The following is a 23133-nucleotide window of genomic DNA, read 5'->3' as shown; positions in this document are numbered from 1 at the left end:
TTAAGTCATGTCTGGCCCTCGGCAGGGCACTTTCTCTTGCCTCAGATGCACATGAAAGTTGGACATTGACTAAGAATGACCTAAGAAGAATTGATACATTTGAATTGTGGTATTGACCAAGAATATTGGAAGAACCATGGACTGCCAGAAGAGCAAGTCCATCTGTTTTGGAAAAATTAAAGCCAGAATGATTTTGGTAAGTGGGGATTAGGAAGCATCACTTTAAACCCCCCAAATGTCATACTCTAAAGATCCCCCATAAAGGAATCAATCACAAAGATTGATACATAACCCCCTCCCAAGGGGGTGGACAACAAAAAAAAGTGGATGAAGGGAGACAGCAGTTGGTGTAACACATGAAAAACGCAATAATTTAGAAATTATCAAGGGTTCATGAGGAGGGGGGGTGAGCTGATACAAAGGGCTCAAGTAGAAAGAAAATCTTTGAGACTGATGATGGCAACAAATGTACAAATGTGATCGACACCATGGATGGATGTATGGATTATGATACGAGTTGTCAGAGCCCAAATAAAATGATTTTTTAAAAAAGATCCCCCATAAAACGCTCAGTTTTTTTCAGTTTCTTCCATCTGATATTTCACCTTTTTCAACAACTGTAATTGAAACATGAACTTAATATAAATTGTTAGTGGGTTATCGCTTCTCAGTCTTTTGACTAAGATCAACTGTAGTATAAATTGTCAGTGGGTTAAAAAACAACAACAACAACAACAACAATAACCTAAGTGACAAGTGGTATTTGGGGTTTTAATTCAGAGGAACTCACTATTCTTCACTTACTGACTGTCTTGTTATCTGATATTTTACATTTATAAATATCATCAAAGAGCTACTGTCCTACCCTGTGGGGCAGTAGCGATATAAATCTGGGTGTGAGGCGAGAGGAACACTGGGTGTAAGGGTTGTAGTTATGTCAACTTGGCTGGGCAATGATTCTGTGGCTTCACAGTTAGTGATGAAGTAATTTGGAATTTATGTAATGATGCAATCATCTTCCATTTTGTGACCTAATGTGGTCATACTTCATTTTAGCATAAGGCTGATTTTTGCCTAAAGTGGTAGGACACTGTCCAAGTAACTCAAACTGTGATTTTTAGGGTTCCTAGGTGTTAGAGACCTACTAGTACCAAATTGAAACTTTCTCCTTGAATGGAGCAGAAAAACTTAAAAATAATTAGGAAGATATTAAATTCCTCACTACACGATGTGCTGGGATAATACCTATCATAATCTTCTGTATCAGTAGAGGCAGGAATGCCACCCTTTGAAAAATATTGCATTATGTAAAGAAAAGCGCTCTGGTCTAGTTCAAAGGAGGTAGACAAATCAGGTGGATTTAAGAACCCCAAATAGAATTCCCTTCTTCATTCTCTTTCCTTTCCTGAGATTGCATAGCTGGAAACAGGCCTTCTGTGGCTTCTGCTTTGGTTTCCCACCAGAAGCAATCCTGTCGAATGAAGACAGTATTTTAAAATACATGCCCCTTGAAAACATTTCATCTTGTATTCCCCTGGATCCCGAGTTGAAAATCCAGGCGCAGAGGACAGTAGATGAGGGAGCACGTGAGGGCGGATAGTCTGCTTGAAAAGAACTCCTATGTAGCAAGCTGGTGAAGGAAGGCCACGTGGGAACTCCGATTTAAGTGAGAGCATCAAAGATGCTACACTGAGGACGAAGGTGCGCCTGGCCCGAGCTGTGGTATTCTCGATGTCCTCATACGCCTGTGAGAGCTGGGCATTGAACAAGGGCGAATGAAGAAGAATGGAGGTGCTTGAAATGAGGAGCTGGCGAAGGATATTGAAAGTGCCATGGACTGCCAAAAGGACAAACAAGTTATTTTCTTAGAAAAAAAATACTGTCAAGAGTGCTCCTCAGAGGCAAGGATGGCAAGACGTTGTCTTACGTACTTTGGCCATAGTGTCAGGAGAGACCAGTCCCTGGAGAAGGACGTTATGTGGAGGGGCAGCGAACAAGAGGAAGGCCCTCAACAAGATGGACGGACACAGTGGCCGGGACATTGAGCTCTAGCATGGGAACAACTGTTAGGATGGCGGCGCAGGACCAGGCAGTGCTTTGCTCTGTTGTTCATAGGGTTGCTATGGGTTGGAATGGATTCCAGGATACCTAACAACAACAGCAAACAGAAACAACACAACAACCAAACTATATTCCCTTCAGATACACAACAGGCCACGAGGTCAGCATTCCAGTTACGAGGGTGGAATACTTGGTAGCAACAAAAATTACATTTATAGTAATAAACAAAAGAGACAGGAATAGGACTTTTAGACGCCATAAAAAAGTGGAGGCATCAACTTGCTGTAAGAAAAGAGGCAAGACAACAAACGATCCTTGAAGTAACTACAAGCTTTTCTTTCTTGATGTATTTTGTTTTGTTCTTTGTCAGTGGTTTGTTGTTGTTGTTTTGTTGTCTGGTTGTATACTGTTGCTTTGTTTTCCTCTGTCTTGTTTTCGTGCATGTTATTGTCTCCACAGGTCTGTCTAAATAAGAGGAAAAACAACGGGACCGACAGTTCCGGGGAGACAGACAGTTCCGGGTGGGGGAGGGGGAGGAGGGTAAGGAAGTGGTGTTAACAAACACAGGGACAAGGGAACAACATGGGACCCAAAATGGTAGTGAGGGGGGAGTGACAGGCCTGATGGGGAATAATCAAGGGTAAGGTTACATAAAGAAGAGGTATAGCTGTAACCCAGGTGGGGGGGGACAGAGCATGGTAGTAGGGCAGGAGGAAATTCAATGGAGATGGAGGAAAGAGCTAGGAGCCAAAGGGCATTTATAGAGGTCTAGACAAAGATATGTACATGCAAATATATATATATATATGGATGGGAAAATAGATCTATGTGTCTATATTTATAGGTTTAGTAGTAAGGTGGTGGAAGGACCTTGGGCCTCTACTCAAGCACTCCCTCAATGCATGAATACTTTCTTTTATTAAATTGGCACTCTACGATGCTCACCCTCCCGACACAACTGCTGAAGTCAAAGCGGGTGAACAAGCAAATGTGGTGAAGAAAGCTGATGGTGCCCGGCTATCAAAAGAGATAGTGTCTGGGGTCTTAAAGGCTTGAAGATAAACAAGTGGCCATCTAGCTCAGAAGCAACAAAGCCCACATGGAAGAACACACCAGCCTGTATGATCACGTGGTCCCAAAGGGATCAGTTATCAGGCATCAAAGAACAAAAATTTATATCATTGGTTGCACACCTCCATGATATGATCGCCAAAGACAAACGGGTGCATAAGCAAATGTGGTGAGGAAAGCTGATGGTGCCCGGCTATCAAAAGAGATAGTGTCTGGGGTCTTAAAGGCTTGAAGGTGAACAAGCGGCCATCTAGCTCAGAAGCAAAAAAGCCCACATGGAAGAAGCACACCGGCCAGTGCGATCACGAGGTGCCAAAGGGACCAGTTATAAGCCATCATGCAATATATATATATATATATATATATATATATATATATATATATATGGTATATATATAATGGTATATATATAATGGTGTGTATATATGTGTATATGTGTGTGTGTGTGTGTGTGTATATATATATATATATATATATATCATAGTGAATGAAGGGGGAAGTGCAGAGTGGAGACCCAAAGCCCATTTGTCGGCCACTGGAGATCCCCTCATAGAGGGGTTTAGGAGAGGAGATGGTCAGTCAGGGTGCAATGTACTACCAATGAAGAGCACAGCTTTCCCCCAGATCCTGGATGCTTCCTCCCCCCAACTACCATGATCCGAATTCTACCTTGTAGGACTGGATAGGGCAGAGGTTGTACACTGGTGCATATGGGAGCTGGAGGCACAGGGAATCCAGGGTGGTCGATACCTTCAGGACCAGGGGTGTGAGGGGCGATACTGGGAAAGTAGAGGGTGAGTGGGTTGGGAAGGGGGAACTGATTACAAGGATCCACATGTGAACACCTCCCTGGGAGACGGATGGCAGAGAAGGGGGGGAAGGGAGATGCCGGATAGGGCAAGATATGACAAAATAACAATCTATAAATTATCAAAGGGCTCATGAGGGAGGGGTGAACAAGGAGGGAGGGAAAAAAAAGTGGACCTGATGCAAAGGGCTTAAGTGGAGAGCAAATGCTTTGAAAATGATTAGGGCAAAGAATGTACGGATGTGCTTTATACAATTGATGTATGCATATGTATGGATTGTGATAAGCGTTGTATGAGCCCCTAATAAAATGTAAAAAAAAAAGAAAGAAAGAAAAGAGGCATGAATCAGAAGACAAATGGGACAGGGAAAGGGCTACATTTCCTTGTCAGTGGATAGAGTGGTGTTATTAGGATAGATGGAAGATAAACTCCAACCCCACAGGTTTCCCTGCAGACCATCACGATCAAGTTACAGAGATGACAGCTGGAGATTAGTAATGGGAGACATTGGAAGAAGCGTGGAGGAAAAGGAGAAGAATTAAATGCTTCAGTGGAAAGGAAACATGGAGAGGATTCTGAGTATGTCAAAAACGTAGGAATAAATTGGAGATGCCCCTAAATTCTCATTCATCCTGTAACAAAAAACTGAAAGTAGTGGTGTAGTATTAGCACCGATGAAACATACTTTTCTCTAGTTCTTTAATGCTTCCTCCTCCTCCCCTCACTCCACCCCACTATCACTTCCTTAATTCTACCTTACGATAGCTAGAACAGAGCATATACACTGGTACGGATAAGAGCTCAAGACACAGGGAGTCCAGGACATACAAACCCTCCCGACCATGAATGAGAGTAGCAATGCCAGGTGGGTAAGGGGAAGGTGGGGGAAGAAATGGGGAGCCAATTACAATGATTGACATATAACCCCTCCCAGGTGGATTGACAAGAGAAAAATTGGGTGAAGGGTGACAGCAGTCAGTGTAAGACATGAAAAAAAATTTTAAATTATCAAGGGCTCATGGGGAGGGGAGGGATGAGCTGATACTAAGGGCTCGAGTAGAAAGAAAATGTTTTGAAAATGATGATGGCAGCATATGTACAAATGTACTGGACACAATGTATGTATGTATATGGATTGTGATTCATGCTCTAAGAGCCCCAATAACATGATTTAAAAAACAAAACAAAACTGGAGGTAGCAGAAGCCAGAAGAACGGAGCAGCAACAAAGACAAGGGGGAAAAAACAAGGCTGAGAAAAATCATTGCTGCAGTAGAAGGGAGATAGACGGCACCGGCAAGGAGAATTTATACGGGATGAAATAAAGAGTCTCAGTAGATTTAAAACTCCACACGGATGTCTCTGGAATGTAGATTGTTGTTAGGTGACTCCTAGTCACCCCATGTGACAGACTGAGAACAGTCTCAGTAGGGGCTCCGAGGCTGTAATGCTTACAGGTCAGAGGGCTGGGAATCTTAAAAGCTCAGTGCTCCTTCCGCTTCCTCCTGTGGCAGATCTGACTAGTTGATCATGCCACTAATTTCTTCTGAGTACAGATTTGGCCTCAGACTCCTTCTCAGCACATCCCACTGGGCAGCTACGACAAATCTGAAAAGACCCTGGTCCTGAAACTGCATCCTTAATATATTTAAAAGCCAGGAAACTTTCTGTGGCATTTTGTTAATGTCCACTTCTTGATTGAAGAGAACATTTTTAAAAAGTACACTCTGGTTAGAAAAGCAAAATATTTCAGAGTGAGGGGTCATGGTGAATGTGTTTAACGATGCACATGAATAAATATGTATATGAAGCCTAAGTGTTTCAAATAGGTAGACACAAGCAAACCACACTGATTTTCTATCTGAAATTCTGCTTTCCACACTCACGAGTACAGGAAAACCAGCTAATTGTTTGCTCCAGCAAATGCAGTACAATCATATGACGTGTTTTAAGTTAAACCGGCTCACATGAAACAAAAACTTGTTGGAGTAAGCAGAGCTTTCTCCTCTCTCGTTAACTTTGGGATAACCACATTAGTGCGGTCATCTAAATAGTAGGCAGAAATCCCAAAGAGGTTCTTCTTCCCTCATACGCCCCACATCTCAGTAAAGGTCCCGCAGAGCATGCAGTTGAACATAATGGCATTGTTCATGATCCGGCTGTGATGCTTGGGATGGGTCGGTACCGACACTCCATCAATGGCAGGCAAACAGAAACTGCGTTCATTGCCAGGATTTTGTTTTTGCTTTGCTTTTAGGGTGGGGTCGGTTTTTAAAAAGAGCAGGATGGTGTGTGACCATTTTCCCTGGCTTCCATTACTTCCTGCACTCACTCATTAACTCTTCTGAGCATCAGAGGCCTTTGCCTTAGTCATATAAAGAACCACTGGAAGGCGTGTAGTGTCCTCCGGTTTTCACTAGTCCAGGAAACATCCGTGCTTTCTTTGAACTCTTTTGTATGAACATCTTGGTAAGTTATTCATGTTCTGCCAAACGTTCATAATGCTCTGGGGAAAGAGAGGCTGTGAACTGCTGTGGGGCTTACCCTTTTTATGACTCTCCTATGAATTAACAACAACAAAACGATACTCATTAGTCTAGGCTGGCTTAACTAGACAGAAGAGGAAAGGGAAGGAGGTCGTGGGTAGGCAGGGGGCAGGAGAAAGTGTTCTTGCAAACATTTTTGCACCCTGAGAGCCCGTTGACCCAGATGGATGAACCACCTCCTCTCTTGCAGACAACTGCAAAGATTCCAGTCTGCTCGCCTGCTTTGATGCTGGCCACCCCCATGGCAGGCCGTGATCCTTTCAAAACACACATCTAACCCATTGCCCAGTGCTTTTCTCTCCAGGGTCTGGCAAGGACCTGTGTGCTCTGGCCTCTACCTGCCTCTCTGGCGGCATACGGCACCAGAACCCTGGTTCACTGCACCCCAGCCCCACTGTCCTTCTTCCGGTTCCTCCTCTCCGTTGTCTGCCCCAGGCTTTTGCAGAAGCTACTCAGTGCTCTGGTCTTTCAAATTCCGGCCCCTCACTCACCTTGTAGGACATCAGGTCAATTGTCACAGAGCTCCCAAAGAAGGGCCCCCGAGACCCCACAACTAGTTCAGGCCTCACTGCAGCCTGCTTTCGAAGCCCCCTTTCCTTCCATGCATTTGTAACGACTTATAATGATATGCGTTTATATAACTCATGTGATGATTTAATTGCCTGATGTCTCACGAAATTAAATTAGGTAGTCTGTAGGACTGCAGCAATGACCATTGTCTTTTCTACTGGCCAGATGCCCTTAATAGTGAGCATGAGACGGGTATGTGTTGACTAAATGAATGAATACGTTGTGTCCAAAGCAACATACCAGCTTTGTCAATATATTCATAATGCTTGCACATTGACAAGCATTTTGGAAAAAAATCACGATAGGGTGAACCAAATACTGTTTAGAAAACATTTATATTAATCTCTTCTATACATCACGGTTAAGGATGGCTCTGTGACTTAGCTCTCTGTGGTAGTTGGATGATTTTATGTCAACTAGACCCTCCTGAGGAGCCCTGCTGGAATAGTGGTTACATGCTGGGCTGTGAAGCACAAAGTCAGGGGTTCAAAACCACCAAAAGCTCTGTGGGAGAAAGAGGGGCTCTCTACTTCTGTAAATGGACACTCACAGGGGCAGTCCTACCCTGTCCTATAGGGCCACTATAAGTCCACATTGACTCCATCGACAGCAGGGAGTTTGGTTTTTGGAGTCACTAGTGACTAGGGCTGGAGTCAAACATGTCAATCAAGCTGAATGACAGCTCCTTGGGGGTGTGATCTTCTGTCACAGTGAGGGACTCTGGTAACTGCTCTGTCTGCCCCTTGGCTTTCCTACTTCCGGAAACTCTGCCTGCCTTGAGGGGTGGCCCCACCTGACCGGAGAGCCGTTGGCACTGTGCCATGTGTCCACTGGCTTTGCATGCACGTTACTGAACCCACCAATCCGTTACCTCTCTATGTCCTGCTCCACGTTTCCATTTCCGCATCATCAGTCTGCAGCTAAGTGAGTCTGAAGAGGCCTGCGCTGGCATCAGACTCATGGGCTTGAGTTGGGCTGCGCTAGAATGCTTTCTTGAGAAGAGATTTGTTTCTTGATATAAAGCTCTTCCTAATACCTAGGTGAGTGTCACTGGATCGGTTTCTCTAGACCACCTCATCTAACACATTCTCTAAGGTGAATACCTAAGGCCTCTAGGTAGGCAGAAGACCCCCCCTTTAATTTCCTTCTGGTTTCTGCTTGGGAGAAATTAGAATCCTGGTGCTGGCTGCCAAATAAAAACGTCATGAAGCCATCCTGTTTGACAAAAAAAAACCAAGGTGTATGCCATCTAGCAGCCTCCGAGGAGACCAGAACTTCCCCACGGGTTTGGCCGAAATGAAGCCAGAAAGAACCCCACCCCCCCAGGACACAATCTGGGGAGAAGCGTAACTTACGTTGGTTTCGAAGCCTCCGCCTGGTCAGTCTGCAGTTTCTCTCCTCCTTCCACCTCCATTGTGCAATAAACGATGCGGTTTGGAGCCAAGGATTTGAGGCCTTGGACTTCCATAATCACCACCTGGAAACAATCACACACAGCAGCAGTCATTGCCAAGCCCACGAGCAGCATCACCAGAGGAAAAGATACAGCTGAGAAGAAGTCACAAGGAAGCCATCTGACATAGGATGGGTTCAATCAGATTTTTACCCTTCACAGAGAGGCTGGTCTTGCAGGAAGAGGCAGTTGCACACAGTGAACTCACCTCTCCGGTAGGAAGAGACAAGTCTCTGCAGTTCAGAGGCTCACAGGGGCCCGCCAGGGAAAGTTAGATGGGACATTTTCCATGGTAAACACTGAACATCACTTCTCAATTCCATAAATAAATAGGGTTTCTTTAAAAATAATGCAGCTTCTGGTTTAGCGTGCGGCAGAGATACTGGCCCAAGAACAAATTCCCTTTTCCCTTCATAATGAGGTAAGTGGACGTGCAATTGCCAAGAAAAAAGGCACGGAGCACTCAGCATTAGTGCCAGCGGTGCAATAGGGGGTGGTGGGGACTGTGGCGCACAAGAGCACATATCCCCTGCGAAGGAAGTGGTTACGTCTCGTTGCAGACCATTGTCACCTCTTACTCCCCAAGTCCTGAGCTGCAAGATACTCCACTTTTTCCTATGAGAAGATGTAAAATCTGCTTTAAACTTTTTGTAATGAATCTAAATGAGACTCAGACCCACTGCTGTTGTGTCCACTCTGATTTAGGGACGAATAATAGTCATCAGCTCTGGGAAGGCAACCCTGTTCCTCCAAAGAGAGGCATGCCTCCACGTGCACATTCTCTGGTCTAGCCTGGAGGATCTTTAAAACGGATACGTCAAGGCACACAGGGAAGATTCAGAACGTTCATGGAAACATACCTCTATCTTTCAGTTCAATTTTCCCAGTACTTTTTGATGTCCTCTCATATTATTCATAATCCCTGGCTCGTCTCCCTATCACCCCAAACTAACTTCTCACTATTACCCTAAGCCTGCAGTTCTAATCAACAAAGGCAGGCAGAGTCATTGAGAGACACGGGGGGAGATGGGCTGACTGAGACAAAATTAAATGCAACAGATCATTCATATTAGAGTTCTATAACGAACAAGGTCTATGAAAATTCACACTCCATGAAACTTCAAAGAAGAGGCAGCGCAGAAGGGGAAAAATGTGGGTGTGTAAAAAGCACACCCGTTTCCTTAATGGATTTGATTCAAGGAAGTACAGTGTGGACAGCCTTGAACCAGGACTCAGAAGTCACGCTTTTGCTATGGAAGACTCCAATGGTGCTCACCCTTTGGTGTGAAGCCGCATCTACTGGAGGCTTGTTAATCACTTGTTTCCGGGTGCCACCTCCAAAGCTTATGAGTCAATAGACCTTTGGGCTTCTAGCATTTCCACCTATGATGCTGATGCTGCCCGTCTCTGACCCATCTTCTGACAACCACTGTTCTGGCCATGTGATGCTGGGCAGGGACTGCTTTTCTTTCTAATCTCCTGGGCCTCTGTTTCATTACCTGTCGAATGTGGCAATGATATGTGTCCTCACACAGGGTGGCTGTCTTTAAAGGATTCAATGAGATAATGTTCACAGTTGGAAACATTTTACACAGGGAGAACCATACAAATGGAAAGCAGTTGGAGACAGAGTGGAAAGAGCACCCGCTTTGGAGTTTCAAAGATCTGAGTTCAAATTCTCATTAGGTGTGCAATCAATCTTATGCAATTTGCTTAACTTATCCAAAAAGCTTTCTTTCCATGTCTGTAAAGGCTTCAAAAGTGCGGATTCACCCAGCCCCTGTCAGTAAATTAGAGGACACTCCAGTGGCATTCTAAAACCCACACTGGTTCTCAGCAGAACACTCCCCTTCTCTTGCCCAAGGCCATGCCAATGCATCGACAACCTTGATCTCTGTTATCCTTTCCACCCACCCAGTTCTGCAATTCTATAACCCACAGGTTCCCAAACTTATTTGGCCATGGTCCACTTTTAGAAAAAAATTTACGGCACTCAGAAATTGAAAAGCTTGTACTATAGCCCATCATCCAGGATAAAGTGTGGGTATCTGCTTTTGCACCCCACCTGGATGATTCCGGTACCCCTCAGGGAGTGGTATTGCTCATTGGGAAACAGTGATAGAAACCACGCCTTGGGCCAACCTGCATATTCAAATCCCGGTTTGCCTGGATGAATTGAAGATCAGCCTTCTCCTCCTTTCTGCCTCTCCATACAGGCTCACAAATAGATGCACAGTGACTTTTGCTGGCTATTTTAGTAAGATGTGCAATTTGGTGTTTTTCCGATTAAAAAGTATTTGAGGAGGTAGGGAATTTCATTCTGCGTTGTGCTTTAGCAGTTAAAGCCTATGCGAATCAAGGACCCGTGGGGGTGTGGTTAGATCGGTCCACATTGCTACATCAGCTAATCAGCTGTATTATACTGGACACTGATAAAGAATTCGAAAGGTCTGGCTTAAGCTCTTTCATGAAAATCAATAAACCACTTTTGCCCCTCTTCCTGTAGGAAGACAAGAGGTGGTAGAGAATAAATTGTCACTTCTAATTGGCAATAATCAAATTCAAAGACACCTAGGAAAAAGCAGTCAATACCTCAGGTGGCAGTATTAGAAAAAAAAAGTTTCTGTGAAGTTACACTGAGAATTTTTTTTTCACACACAAAGTGCTCTATATTTAATTGAATGCTGCCTCTTCCGACTGCAAAATACATGCTGGAAACATTGCAATATGACCATCCTGATCCAAACTGAGCCCAGAAAAACAAATTGCCAGCAGTTAATTCACAGCAAGCCATAATGAGGCTCTAGAAAATTAATTTAGTCTTTACACAGGCTAATTAAATCTACAGAAATCTAATCTGTTTTCTTGGTCTCACTAAATAGAGGGTCGTCATAAAACTCTTTATGTTTTAGTGAACTCTTAGTGATTCGCAGCCTTCAGAGTGCTATCAGAAATATTTGGCGAGCTCTTTATAAGACAGCTTCCAAGGATGCACCCGACTCCGTTTTTTTCTGACACGTTTATGAGGCATAGTTTACACATCACACAATTTGCCCATTTCAAGCTTACGATTCGCTGTACATTAGGAAACGTGCCAAGTCGTGTGATGATCACCATCGTGTAGTTTTAGACGATTTTAATCTCCTCCCCTGAGGCAGGCCCCTCATGCCTACCCTCCTCCGGGAACCACTAACCGACTTTCTCTTGGGGTAGATTTGACTTCTCTGGGTATTTCACAGAGATACAATCACACAGCACGTGGGCTCTTCTGTCTGACTTCTTCCAGGTTTCTCCAGGTCAAAGCACCTGGTAGTTGTTTCTTTGTGCTACTGTGCGCATGCTTCACTGCTGTCCCTAAGCCTTCCAGTGGCTAATTCCTCAGAAGTGGACGCCCCACTCCTTTGCAGTCTTGTCTTAGTCTGGAAGCTCTGCTGAAATCTGTTCACTGTGAGCGAGCCTGCTGACATTTGAAATACCAGCATCACAACAACACACAAGTCACTACAGTGCAACAAAATGACAGACAAAGGGTGAAGAAGGGCATCGTGCTTGGCAAAGCAGGGCAGCGACAAAGAGGAAGATCCTTGACAAGATGGATGGACACAGTGGCTGTAACCGTGGGCTCAAACATAACAATCGGAAAGATGGTGCCGTACTGAGCATTGTTTTACTCCGTTGTACATACAATCACTATGAGTTGGAACTGACTTGATGGCCCATAGCAACAACAACAACAACCATGTCCATAGTATTTCTCTGGGTAGGGAGACCACATTTTGTTCACCAGCTGATGGGCATTCAGGCTCCTAGTTTTTGAGTATTAGGAATAATGCTGGCAGCAGTGGTATTTCACTGGTAAGATTCTCACCATGTGTGCTGAAGAGCCGAGTTTGATTTCTGGACCATGCCCCTCCTGTGCAGCCACCACCCCTGTCTGTCAGTCAGTGGAGGCATGCGTGTGGCTGTGATGCTGAACACATTTCAGCAGAGCTTCCTGACTAAGATGGACTAGGCAAAAAGACCAGGTGATCTACTGAAAACCAACCCATGAAAAGCCTATGGATCTGCAATAAGAGGCTAGTGCAGGGCTGGGTAAGTTGTTGCCCCACTGTTCATGGGTCGACAGGAGTTGAGGGCTCACCTGACAGCAGACAATAACATCAACACAGATAATGTCGCCATAAACATTTTTGAGTAATGCTTTGATGTCCTACCTAGGAGCTGATATGTTGGGTCACATGAAAGGTAAAGAATTAACTATTTGAAAAAAAAAAGTCCAACTGTTTTTCTAATTGGTAAGTTATGTTCCTACCCTCTAGTGATTCTGGGCCAGTAGGCCATGGTGGTATCCAAGAATCCGCATCCTTAACTAGCTAGGGAACCCCAGGGAATTGTGGGATATGTAGATCAAACTATCACCACAGAGCATGTGTATAATAACCATAACATGTGGGCCGATGCTACAGAGAAATGCTTTGATCTATTGAACATTCTCCTGGGCCAAATGGCTTCTTCCTTTGGGCACTAAGTTAATCTAAAAACAAAACCCAAAGAAGTCCACCAGCACTCACGACTCTGACGAGTAATCATCAGGCTCGATGATGAGAAAGACATTTTACGCTCCAATTCAGCACTGTTGAGGCTAGGTTACTTCTCTCACAACTGCAATGCAGGGTGCCAAAAGGTGAACGTCCCTCGATTGCACGGTGCCTTTATAACCCCCTGCGCATTGCGATAGATAAGACCGGGGAACGTAGAATCACGTTGAGACCACACAATTAAATGTACTATAGGTGGCTCTTTGGATTGCATTTCCTTCAGAACCGTCTGGGCTCCTGGAGTTGGGGAAGCACCTGGGGATTGGCTGACCTATGTTTAGCAAGCTGCTGTTTTCATAACTGCTTCAGGGCTCCAGAGGGAAAGCCGGCTGATGGGGATGCATCTCATCACCCAGGCGCTGCCTGCTGTGCTGGGAAACTCTGGAGGGTCCCGGGCTTTTTACCTCCAGGGAGAAAGACAGAACGACGTCTGACTTGGAGAGCTGGTTCTCGCTCTCCTCGCCCATGTCGATGATGGAAGCATTGTGGCTGCGTTTGAGCTTCTGAAGCTTGAATTCGCCGCCCTTGGACACTGGCATGCTCTCCAGGTTGGCCATGAGCAGGTTGACTGATGACTTCAGCTCCTCGATGTACATGTTTTCCATTTCTTTGGAGACGAACTTGGGAAATTTGCGTTCCTTGCAGAGGAAGAGAGAAATATCATTAGAGGCATAAAGAGAGACCCGATTCACACAGGGCAGTGGCTCTCAACCTTCCTCATGCCGCGGCCCTTTAACACAGTTTCTCAGGTTGTGGTGACCCCCAACCATAAAATTATTTTCTTTGCTACTTCATCACTGTCATTTTGCTACCGTTATGAATCGTCATGTAAATATCTGATAGACAGGATGCATTTTCATTGTTACAAATTGAACACAATTAAAGCATAGAGATTCATCACAAAACAATATGTAATTATATATTGTGAAATATTTATTTCTAATGACAAATCAATGAAACATTGTCTTGAAGCATGGTGTAGCATGGATATCAGTCTTCATGCGGGGTACTCGTACGTAGGTGTATCTGCATGTGGGCAGACCCGCCTGGAGATGGAGAGAGAAGGGGTGTCTCAGTTCCTAAAACCATCGCAAGTCTGTGTTTTCTGATGGTCTCAGGTGGACCCTGTGAAAGGGTTGTTTGACCCTCAAAGGGTCACAACCCACTGGTTGAAAACTGCTGCCACAGGGTTTTATCTAGCAGCCCTGAATTATGATCATATCTGATATTTACCTAGATAAATATCTGGTCTCTGAGGCCAGCGCAAATGATTCTCACTCAACTATTAATCTAAAGGTTAGTGGTTTGAATCTGCCCCAAAGCCCTCCAGCTCAGTCACAAAAACCCCATGGAGTGACTCCATTTCCTAACACACTGGGTCACCACCATCTGAATCAACCTAACAGCACCTTGTGGTTGGTTTGACTTACTGTGGCATCACACTAGGAAAATGTTCACCCTGGTAGGCCCCCTTCTAATGGATAAGAAACATATACATTACGAAGAGTCAGATGCTCTAGTCTAATTCCGTATTCCCTGCACTTTTCTATAGCAACTTTGATTTGGGGGCGGGGGGAGGAATGGGGTGACATTTTTCAAATCTCTTTTCAGTTAAAAACAATTTTTTTTTTGCACAAAAAGCAGTAGGTTATTCTTCAGTTATGGAGACAGACAGATACCCCCTTTCTAGACATGTATCAAGATATTCTCACATGAATCTTTCCAAAGGGTTTCATCTGAGATATTTCAAACATAGCCAGTAGCTATTTCTAAAAAGAATAGTCACTGGTTTCAAGAAAAATTGAAAAAAAATTAATGACGTGGTATGAATGCGATTTATATTCTATAGAGAAGGGAAGATGATACCGCATCAGGTGTACTCTAAGGTTTCCCTCTTCCTTGCTCGTGACCTCAAGTGTTATCACAACGCTCAAATCTCAACCTTTCCATTAGCAGCCGAGTGTGCTAACCACACGCACCACCAAAAGGCTCCTTAGGTATCTATACTGCATCTAAGACCCACTGGCATTGAGTCAAGGTCAACACATAGCGACCCAGTACAGAGTGTTGGAGGCTGCAGGTCTTTCCTGAAGCAGATCACCTCGTCTTTTTTGGCGGAGCAGCTGGTACTTTGGCCCTTGTGGTTAGCAGTCTAACGTTTACCCAACAGCACCACCAGCTATTAGGACTGGCTATTCCTCCTATATTTGCCTTCTTTGAAATTACTTATTTTCTTTTCCTCCTACTTGCGGACATTCATAAGTATTGCTGCCCTCTCTGTCATCTCCGTGGGTAACTCTCAGCCACCCTGTATTTGCTTATAACACATAGTTCACCTTCTTGGTAACACTCATTATCAGTATAATAAGAATCAAGTGTGAAATCTCTCTGTTTAATGTCTGTCTTTCCTGCTGATCCACATGGCAGGACCATACCTATCTTGATACCCCTATTGAATCCTTGGTATCTGGTACAATTCTAGGCATATAATAAGCATCCAGTACATATGTATTGAGTGAATAGATGGGCGGTTTATCAAAATGCCCATATTAAATATCAATATTGCTAAAATTCAGCTGTGGGGAGGAGGTGGATAGAGATAAATTAAGTTCTGGAAGAACATTGAAATTCTATTTTTCCAAGTAAATGATTATAGGCTCTGGCATCTTCTGGGACAGCTTGGTACCCTCACATCCTGCTTTAAGGTTGAGCTCAGTCTCTGTCTGGTGCTTTGCAAACACCCTATGGATGAATGTGATAGAAGAGGCAGGCTGGGTACTTCAAAAATGAGATGATGAATTGTTGAGTTTGAAAGGTAATGATTCACGTGGGAATCCTATGAGTTTTATTTCTCTAGAGCAGAGGTCCTCAAACTATGGCCCGCAGGCCACATGTGGCTCGCTGAGGACATTTATCCTGCCCGCCAGGTGTTTTTGCTGCTGCTGCCTGTCCTGCTTAGCAGCTAACTTGTCCAGTGTGCATAGGAATTTGTTCATAGTTATTTTTTTAAACTAACGGTCTGAGGGACAGCGAACTGGCCCCCTGTTTAAAAAGTTTGAGGACCCCTGCTCTAGAGAATCCTGCAAAGGAGGTTTGATTTTTCCCTGTTTGGGCTCAATCATGAGATCTGTCGAAGGCTCCAAACTTGTGGATCACTTATAAGAAGCATCAAGGAGATTCAAGGACTTCGCTGCGGGGCCATCCTCTCAGAATACATTTCCTACCACTGCCAGTGTGCCAGGCTCAGTAGCGGGCCCCGGGATGAGATCTCACAATGAAAGGATGCAGACCAGGCCTCTTTGAGCTTCTAGTTAGGGAGAGGCGCAAAGAAGCTTCAAAGGGTTCGAGGGAAAATTCCATGATCTTTGAACTCCAGTTTTCCCCTGTCAGAAAGGAACTACCATGGCAAACACGATCATGAAAGTACTTGAGAAATGAGTTCTTCCCAAGAGAATCATAGCTGGCTTCTCAGGGGAGATGCCCCTTGGGCCGAGGCGCTGATGGATGAGGAAGAGTCTGCAACTAGGTTGAGTTGGGTCACCCTGTTCTTTTCTCCTTCCTTGGAAAATACTGCAGGCAAATATGAATCCAGGAAGGTCTATGTAGCTGTATGTGGCCAAAACGTATCTTCTCACATCCTCTGAGCACTTTTCCTGAGCATGAGAGGGAAAATGAAGTGGCCTAAGTTATGGGCTTGTAGTGGTCCCCAGGTCAGTTAAAGGCTGCCAAGCCGAAAAGTTGACATCCCAGGCATCTGAAGGTCATTATACGGACCTCTTTTATATTGGGGCCCAAATCTCAGTGAACCACACGGCATTTTTTGGAGGGGGGAGGCAAGGGGCAACAGGGTTAGAGGTAAGTCTGACTTTGTACTGCCAGCTGCTGGCTTTGCAGTTGTCACGGGGATACCGTGGGGGAAGGGTGTGATTTCCAGCCACTCAGACTTGAGAGGCGGGGCTATCTAGCACACTCCCTTCTATTCCATGCACTGTGGAGGCATACAGAAGCTTTGAACCCTGCAGCCTTGATGCTCCGGGAGAGGACCCACTGCTTACAGACATCATCGCTCCAACTCTGATGGTATAGAATATTGGAAAAACCCAAAGAACGATCACTTCTCCCCAAACGGGAACAGTTCCTAATGGCATCATCAAAAGAGGCTCATAAAACTGAAGCCTGCAAGGACAAACAAGGCCATTTTTCTGTCCCGAGTACTTAAGCCTTGCAAAGAAATAGCAATCTGTCAATCCCGGCCACGGTTCTTATGTGGGGTTTTCAGTGCCTGGCCCTTTGCAAACACATCGTGAAGCCGAAGTGAGGCCAAAACAAGGAGACTCTGTTCTTCTATCTCCATTGCAAGTTTTCCAAGCAGAAAAGTAAATTAGCCTTGACAAAAGAATTGTTTATTCATGTTGTTTTATGACAGGCATGGCATACGGGGAGCAGAGTCCTCCACAGAAAAATCTCTGCCGGCCACTTATTTTTGTTTGGAGCTGATCCCGTTCCACAGTGGAGTGAGCCCCCCAAGGCCACGTCCCACCAGGGCTATTTACGCTTGGCTACTCCGAGCGGTGGGGGGGCATACATTGAAAAATCCCATTTGGAAGGACGAAGAGCTCGCCTGGCCAATTGCTTTTCTTTTCTGGCTTTGCATTTCTACCTAGAGAGGATGACTGGGGTGTGGGGGAGAGCCGGCATGGCTTCTCCCATGCAGACAGAAGTTCCCGAACCCCAAAGGCTTGGGACACCGTTGTGGGCAGTTGACCAGAAGGGGACATAGAATAGGAGGGCTTTCAAGATATGACAGCGCACTGGCAGTGTGGCATCTATTCACTGCACCCCTGGCACTCCCATGCCAGGTGACATGTTATCACTTGGGATGAAAGAAGGAGCTCAGAGGTGATGGGACTTGGGGAAGAGCTTGCCCATCAGTGACCAGCTAGATGCCATGCAGCACATGAAGTGACAGAGGCATGCCAAGGGCAAGAGGGGCACGGAACAACCTAATCCAGTCCACTCCAGTGAATCCTGAGTCTGCAACTTAATAGCTGGGTAGCTTTAGACAGGATTCTGTACCTCTGCGGATTTCAGTTTCCATATTTGAAATGGGACAACAAACCTTATACACATATTATGAGTAATATAAAGATAATAAACATTTAACCATTTTGAGTACTGTCTATATATAAGAAACCAGGTCTGCATATAAACTCTGCTAACAACACTATTAACAATAATTACCCCAAAACCCTTGCTGCCATTGAGTCAATATTGACTCATAGCGAGTCCTTGTGGATTTCTGAGACTGTAATTGTTTATGGGAATAGAAAGCCCAGTCTTTCTCCTGTGGAGCTGCTGGTTTCCACTTGCCAAACACACAGATCGCAGCCCAACATGTTACCATTTTACCACCAGGACTCCTAGTAATAATAATATTGGTGACTATATTAATAAAGATAACAGTTGAAGAAGCCCTGGTTCTATTGGGTAAGTATTTGGCTGCTAAGTACAAGATTGGCACTCAAACTCATGAGTGGCTCTATGTGAGAAAGATGAGGCTGTCTATTTGTGCACAGATTATAGTCTTGGAAATCCTACTTGAGGTCAGAGTAGACGGAGTGAGGTGTTTTTTTCCTCTCTCTTTTTTGAACTATGTCTTCTACCACCCATGCATCTGCTATATTCCGATGACTTGTATGGTGTTATGATGCTGGAAGCTATGACATTGGTGGTTCCAATACCAGCAGAATCATCTATCGAGGATAGGTTTCTATGGCGTTTCCAGCTAAGAAAAACTAGATAGAAAATGAAGTTGACTTCATTGTCAAAATTAATGCATGAAAACCCTGTGGCTCACAAGAGAACTCTCTTATCCATTTGCTTTTGACACATCACAGGAGAAGGCTATCAGTGAGGGGGAACCTCAGTGAGATGAACTGACATCATAGCCACATGATGGACTCAATTATGCTAGAGGTTGTAAGGATCATGCCGAACTGGGCAATGCTTCATTCTGTTATACATTAAGGTCATCTGGGTACGAGTTGACCCAGTGGTAGTGAACAATCACAACCATGCCCTGGGTACCAGTCTAACCATTTTACTTCCCCTGTACCTCCCTTAATCTTCCCCAAACCACACTGGTAAGTGCTGTTATGCATCCCAAGTGAGTAAGGCACAAAAGTTAAATTAGTAACTGGTTGGGTCAAGTTTGGAACCCAGCAGACTAGCTCCAGAGCTCATGTGCTTAGATCGAGCAGTGACCGAGTACAACCATGCACACCCACCTGTCGGTAGTGCCCAGGGGGAGAATGACAGGGATGGTGCCTCCCCGGTGGTGTCACTTACTTAGACGCCTGGCCTGATTTTGCAGTGCTCAGCAGGGGCTTGGGGCAATGGAGGCTTCCACACCAGTCACAAAGTACTGGCAAATATCATACAAATACCACACTGTGCCCATTTAAGATTCAATGTCAGTTTCTGATCCTGGAGTTCAAATTACTTAGACTTAATTCTTGGGCGAAATTTGGGGCTACTTGAATATCAACAGGAGAGGATTTGGGGAAATGTTTGATCAAGGATTAAGAAGTCTTTTCTACCCAATTTTTAAAAAATGCCTTCAGATCTCTTCCAGGAACTTTTAAGGCAGCACGTCTAATATTGACAGTAAGCATTCCTGCAGCCTCTCTGCCTGCTGTCCTGTAGGATGTTGCTGTGAGAGAACGGATAGATCAGAGGGTAGCATTATGGGAAGGGCCAGGTGTCTGGCTCGTGCCATCTTTCGCTCCTCAAACATCTGCGTCTCCATGGAAGTATGTGATGACAAAAGTGCTTCTGTGGCATGCTCAGGGTCTCTATAATCTCTTTGACCTGAGTCTCAGGAAAGAATCCAGGAATTCTTGGAGCCAGTTCCACCTAAAACTTCTGCTTTGTTTGGGCAACTAGATAAACAGAACAAGATGTAGGACAAATTATTTGTGAAAGAGAAAATATTTCCTGAAGGGGTAAAGAGTATGGAGAGATCGGGGAGAAAGAAGTCATTCTGTTCTGGTATATATTCTTGCTTCTGACTACTTAAAAGAAGACCATAAAAGTTGGAATTGGAGGACTTGTATTTGAGCCCAGCTTTCTACTTGTTAGCGGAGTGAATCTGGGCATAGCCTCTAAGCTCTCTGCTGTGCCCAAACTTGGAGAATTACTGTACCTCGCAGTATTATGAGTCACAGCTCTAAGTAAGAGTTTTGATGGGAATCACTCCGTTAGTGCCTGACATATTAAATGAAGGAATGACTAGCAGTAAGAGAGGTCAGGGTGGTGAGGGTATGGATAAGTTGAGGTAAAGAGCTGGTGGAAGGCATGTTGGTTCCCTCGATGGATGTAATAGTGGAAATGAGAGGCTGTATTAGGCAGTGCCATGCATGCATCCTGGTTACGAGTGTCGATTCATCACTTGGCTGTGTCCACTGTTTCTCCTTCCCTCTCTTCATCTATGAAATGGGGACAGTGTTGTAGGTTTAGAGGAGTTACTGACTATAAATAGTAATCACAAGTAGACATTAGTGAATACAGCCTGGTTTTCTCCCAATATAGAACAATCACACTTCTCACAGGGCTCTGTCTTGGCTACCACCCTCACCCTTAGTGATTGGCTCCTGAACTAGATTCAACCAATCAGGGGCCTGATTTTGGGAATTTCATTTGGAAGAATGCAGAGAGAAAAGGGGTGTCCTTGGGTGATACAAATGGTTAATGCACTTGGCTGCTAACCTAAGGTGTGTGGTTCAAGTCCACCCAAAGGTACTTGGGAGGGAAGGTCTGGTTTAATATGCTTTAGGAAAATTAGCTATTGGAAGCCCATGGAGCACAGTGCTACTCTGACCCACAGGGGGCCACCATGCATCAGAGCCGCATTAAGGGTGCCTGATTACTAAGAAAAAGGGAGAAATGAGATGGGGAGAAAGAACTAGTAAGGCTGGTTGGCTGAACGATTGCCTATTTGTTATTATACCAAAACATACATAGCTGCAGGAGTATGTTTTCACTTGGAACATGAAGAACCCTGGCTTGTAGAGGAAGAAAGAGGAATAAATGGGACACGCAGAGCTGGGCAATGGAGAGAAAGGTCGGACTCGTCTGTCGACTCTGGCGTCAGTAATTTCCTGGGTGATGGCTGTCTCTGGCCTGTGAGCCCTGTGTGACAGTCCTTGATCTCTAGAACCAATCCCTCTTTTGCATAAGCTTCCTTGAGTTGCTGCCTCTTAGTTACAACCAGAAGTGCTCTGCTGATTTTTTTTCTTAATTCAGAGAACAGAGTGAATTATGTATGATAACTGACATCTATATCCAGGAAATTCTGGTTGTGATATTTACAGGAGCTGACGTCCCGCCATATGGGCTGAGTAGCAGACCCGGCCTAAAATTCGCTGTCATGCCAGAAATAGAAAAATCAGGGCATGCTCAAAGAAGAAGCGGTGATCTTTCATTTTAATATTTCTCCATGAACTAGTCAATATCTGAGGATTTGATATTAAATTTTTGCAGGATGAGATATCCCCAAATTTTCTTAAATTAATCAGGCTGGTTTGAGCATAAGGAAATTGATCTTTTCTTTGAATTCAACTAAACAGAGGGAAAAACAGCTACAAGACCATGGCTTAAGAATTAACCAAAACAAAGCAACAAAAGAAAACAAAACAATTACAACAACAACAAAACCAATGACCAAAAAAAGAGAGAAAAGCCTGTAAATAGTTCAAGGTCTGTTTGTTGACCTTTAGGAGAGTTTTCCGTTTGAGTCTGATGGGGTGCCATGCCCTGGCCCCAAAGTCTATTTTTGGTGTTCCCTTGGGACTTCCTTGCTCTGCTCTCTTTGCCGTTCTGTTGCACCCCCTTAGTGTTTTGCCTCAGTGTGGTGGGGTCAGATCAGGCACAATTCCAACACTGTGTCTCCAGTGTAGTCCCATGTAGGGCTATGGGTCAGTGAGGGACATCGTGCCTCATAGTAGGGCCGGCCATATCGTCCTCTCTGTGCATTGGCTGCTCTGAGCAGGGATATCATCCTTAAGGCTTGGTGGGCCAGGATGTACTCTACCCTCTGTTCCTGCCCCTTTATTTGCTCCCATGTGCTCTGATCAAACATGTTCCTCTCCCTGAGCTGTAGTTTCAGTGCTGTACTCGAAGTAAATTCTTCTGGGGGGAGGATGGACTGTCCATGTAGTTGGGATTGGAGCTGACCCCTCAGACCTTTCTACTGGTTCCCTGCTTCATGCCGGTATGTTGCATTCACATCTTGGAGCATCAGGTTGAATGAAGCCTTGAATTATTTACAGGATTTTCTTTCTTTCTTTCTTTCTTTTTGTCATTGGGTTTTTCTGTTGTTGTTTTTATCGCTTTGTTTTTCTCTGTCTTGTTTTTTGTGCATACTATTATATCTGCAGGTTTATGTAGATAAGATAGGCTGAATAAACAATCTGGAGGAGAAAACAATGGGACCGATGGTTCCAGGGACACATGGGAGAGGGGCAAGTCAGGGAAAGGAAGTGGTGTTAACCAACCCAGGGACAAGGGAACAACAAGTGATCCAAAATCAGTGGCAAGGAGAGTCTAAGAGGTAGGGATTGATCAAGGGCACTGTAGCCGAGAGGAATTACTGAAACCCTAATGAAGGTTGAGCTTGATAGTGGGACAAGAGGAAAGTGAAAGGAACTAGAGGAAAGCACTAGGAGGCAAAGGGCACTGATAGAGGTCTAAATACAGGCATGTACATATGTAAATATATTTTTACATGAGGAAATAGATCTATGTGTATATATTTATTGGTTTAGTATTAAGGTAGCAGATGGACATTGGGCCTCCACTCAAGTACTCCCCCAACACAAGAACACTCTGCTCTATTAAACTGGCATTCATGATGCTCACCTTTCCAACATGATCGCTGAAGACAAAAACGTACATAAGCAAATGTGGTGAAGAAAGCTGATGGTGCCCAGCTATCAATAGATATAGTGTCTCGGGTCTTAAAGGCTT

The 23133-nt window shown here is 44.6% G+C and overlaps 1 protein-coding gene across 2 annotated transcripts in view; it reads right to left on the bottom strand.

Moving 5' to 3' along the window:
• CADPS (calcium dependent secretion activator) overlaps positions 1 to 23133 on the bottom strand; it is a 534502-nt gene that overhangs the window by 277535 nt on the left and 233834 nt on the right. For both annotated transcript variants that reach the window (XM_075549950.1, XM_075549951.1), the window contains exons 5-6: positions 13512 to 13745; positions 8412 to 8533 (exon numbers count right to left, since the gene is read on the bottom strand). In XM_075549950.1, the coding sequence (XP_075406065.1) occupies positions 8412 to 8533; positions 13512 to 13745 (356 nt within the window). The remainder of the gene's footprint in view (positions 1 to 8411; positions 8534 to 13511; positions 13746 to 23133) is intronic.

This window comes from Tenrec ecaudatus, chromosome 5 (genome assembly GCF_050624435.1).
Source record: "Tenrec ecaudatus isolate mTenEca1 chromosome 5, mTenEca1.hap1, whole genome shotgun sequence".
In the NCBI taxonomy this organism is placed as follows: Eukaryota; Metazoa; Chordata; class Mammalia; order Afrosoricida; family Tenrecidae; genus Tenrec; species Tenrec ecaudatus.
This window is presented reverse-complemented; position numbering and strand designations above follow the sequence as displayed.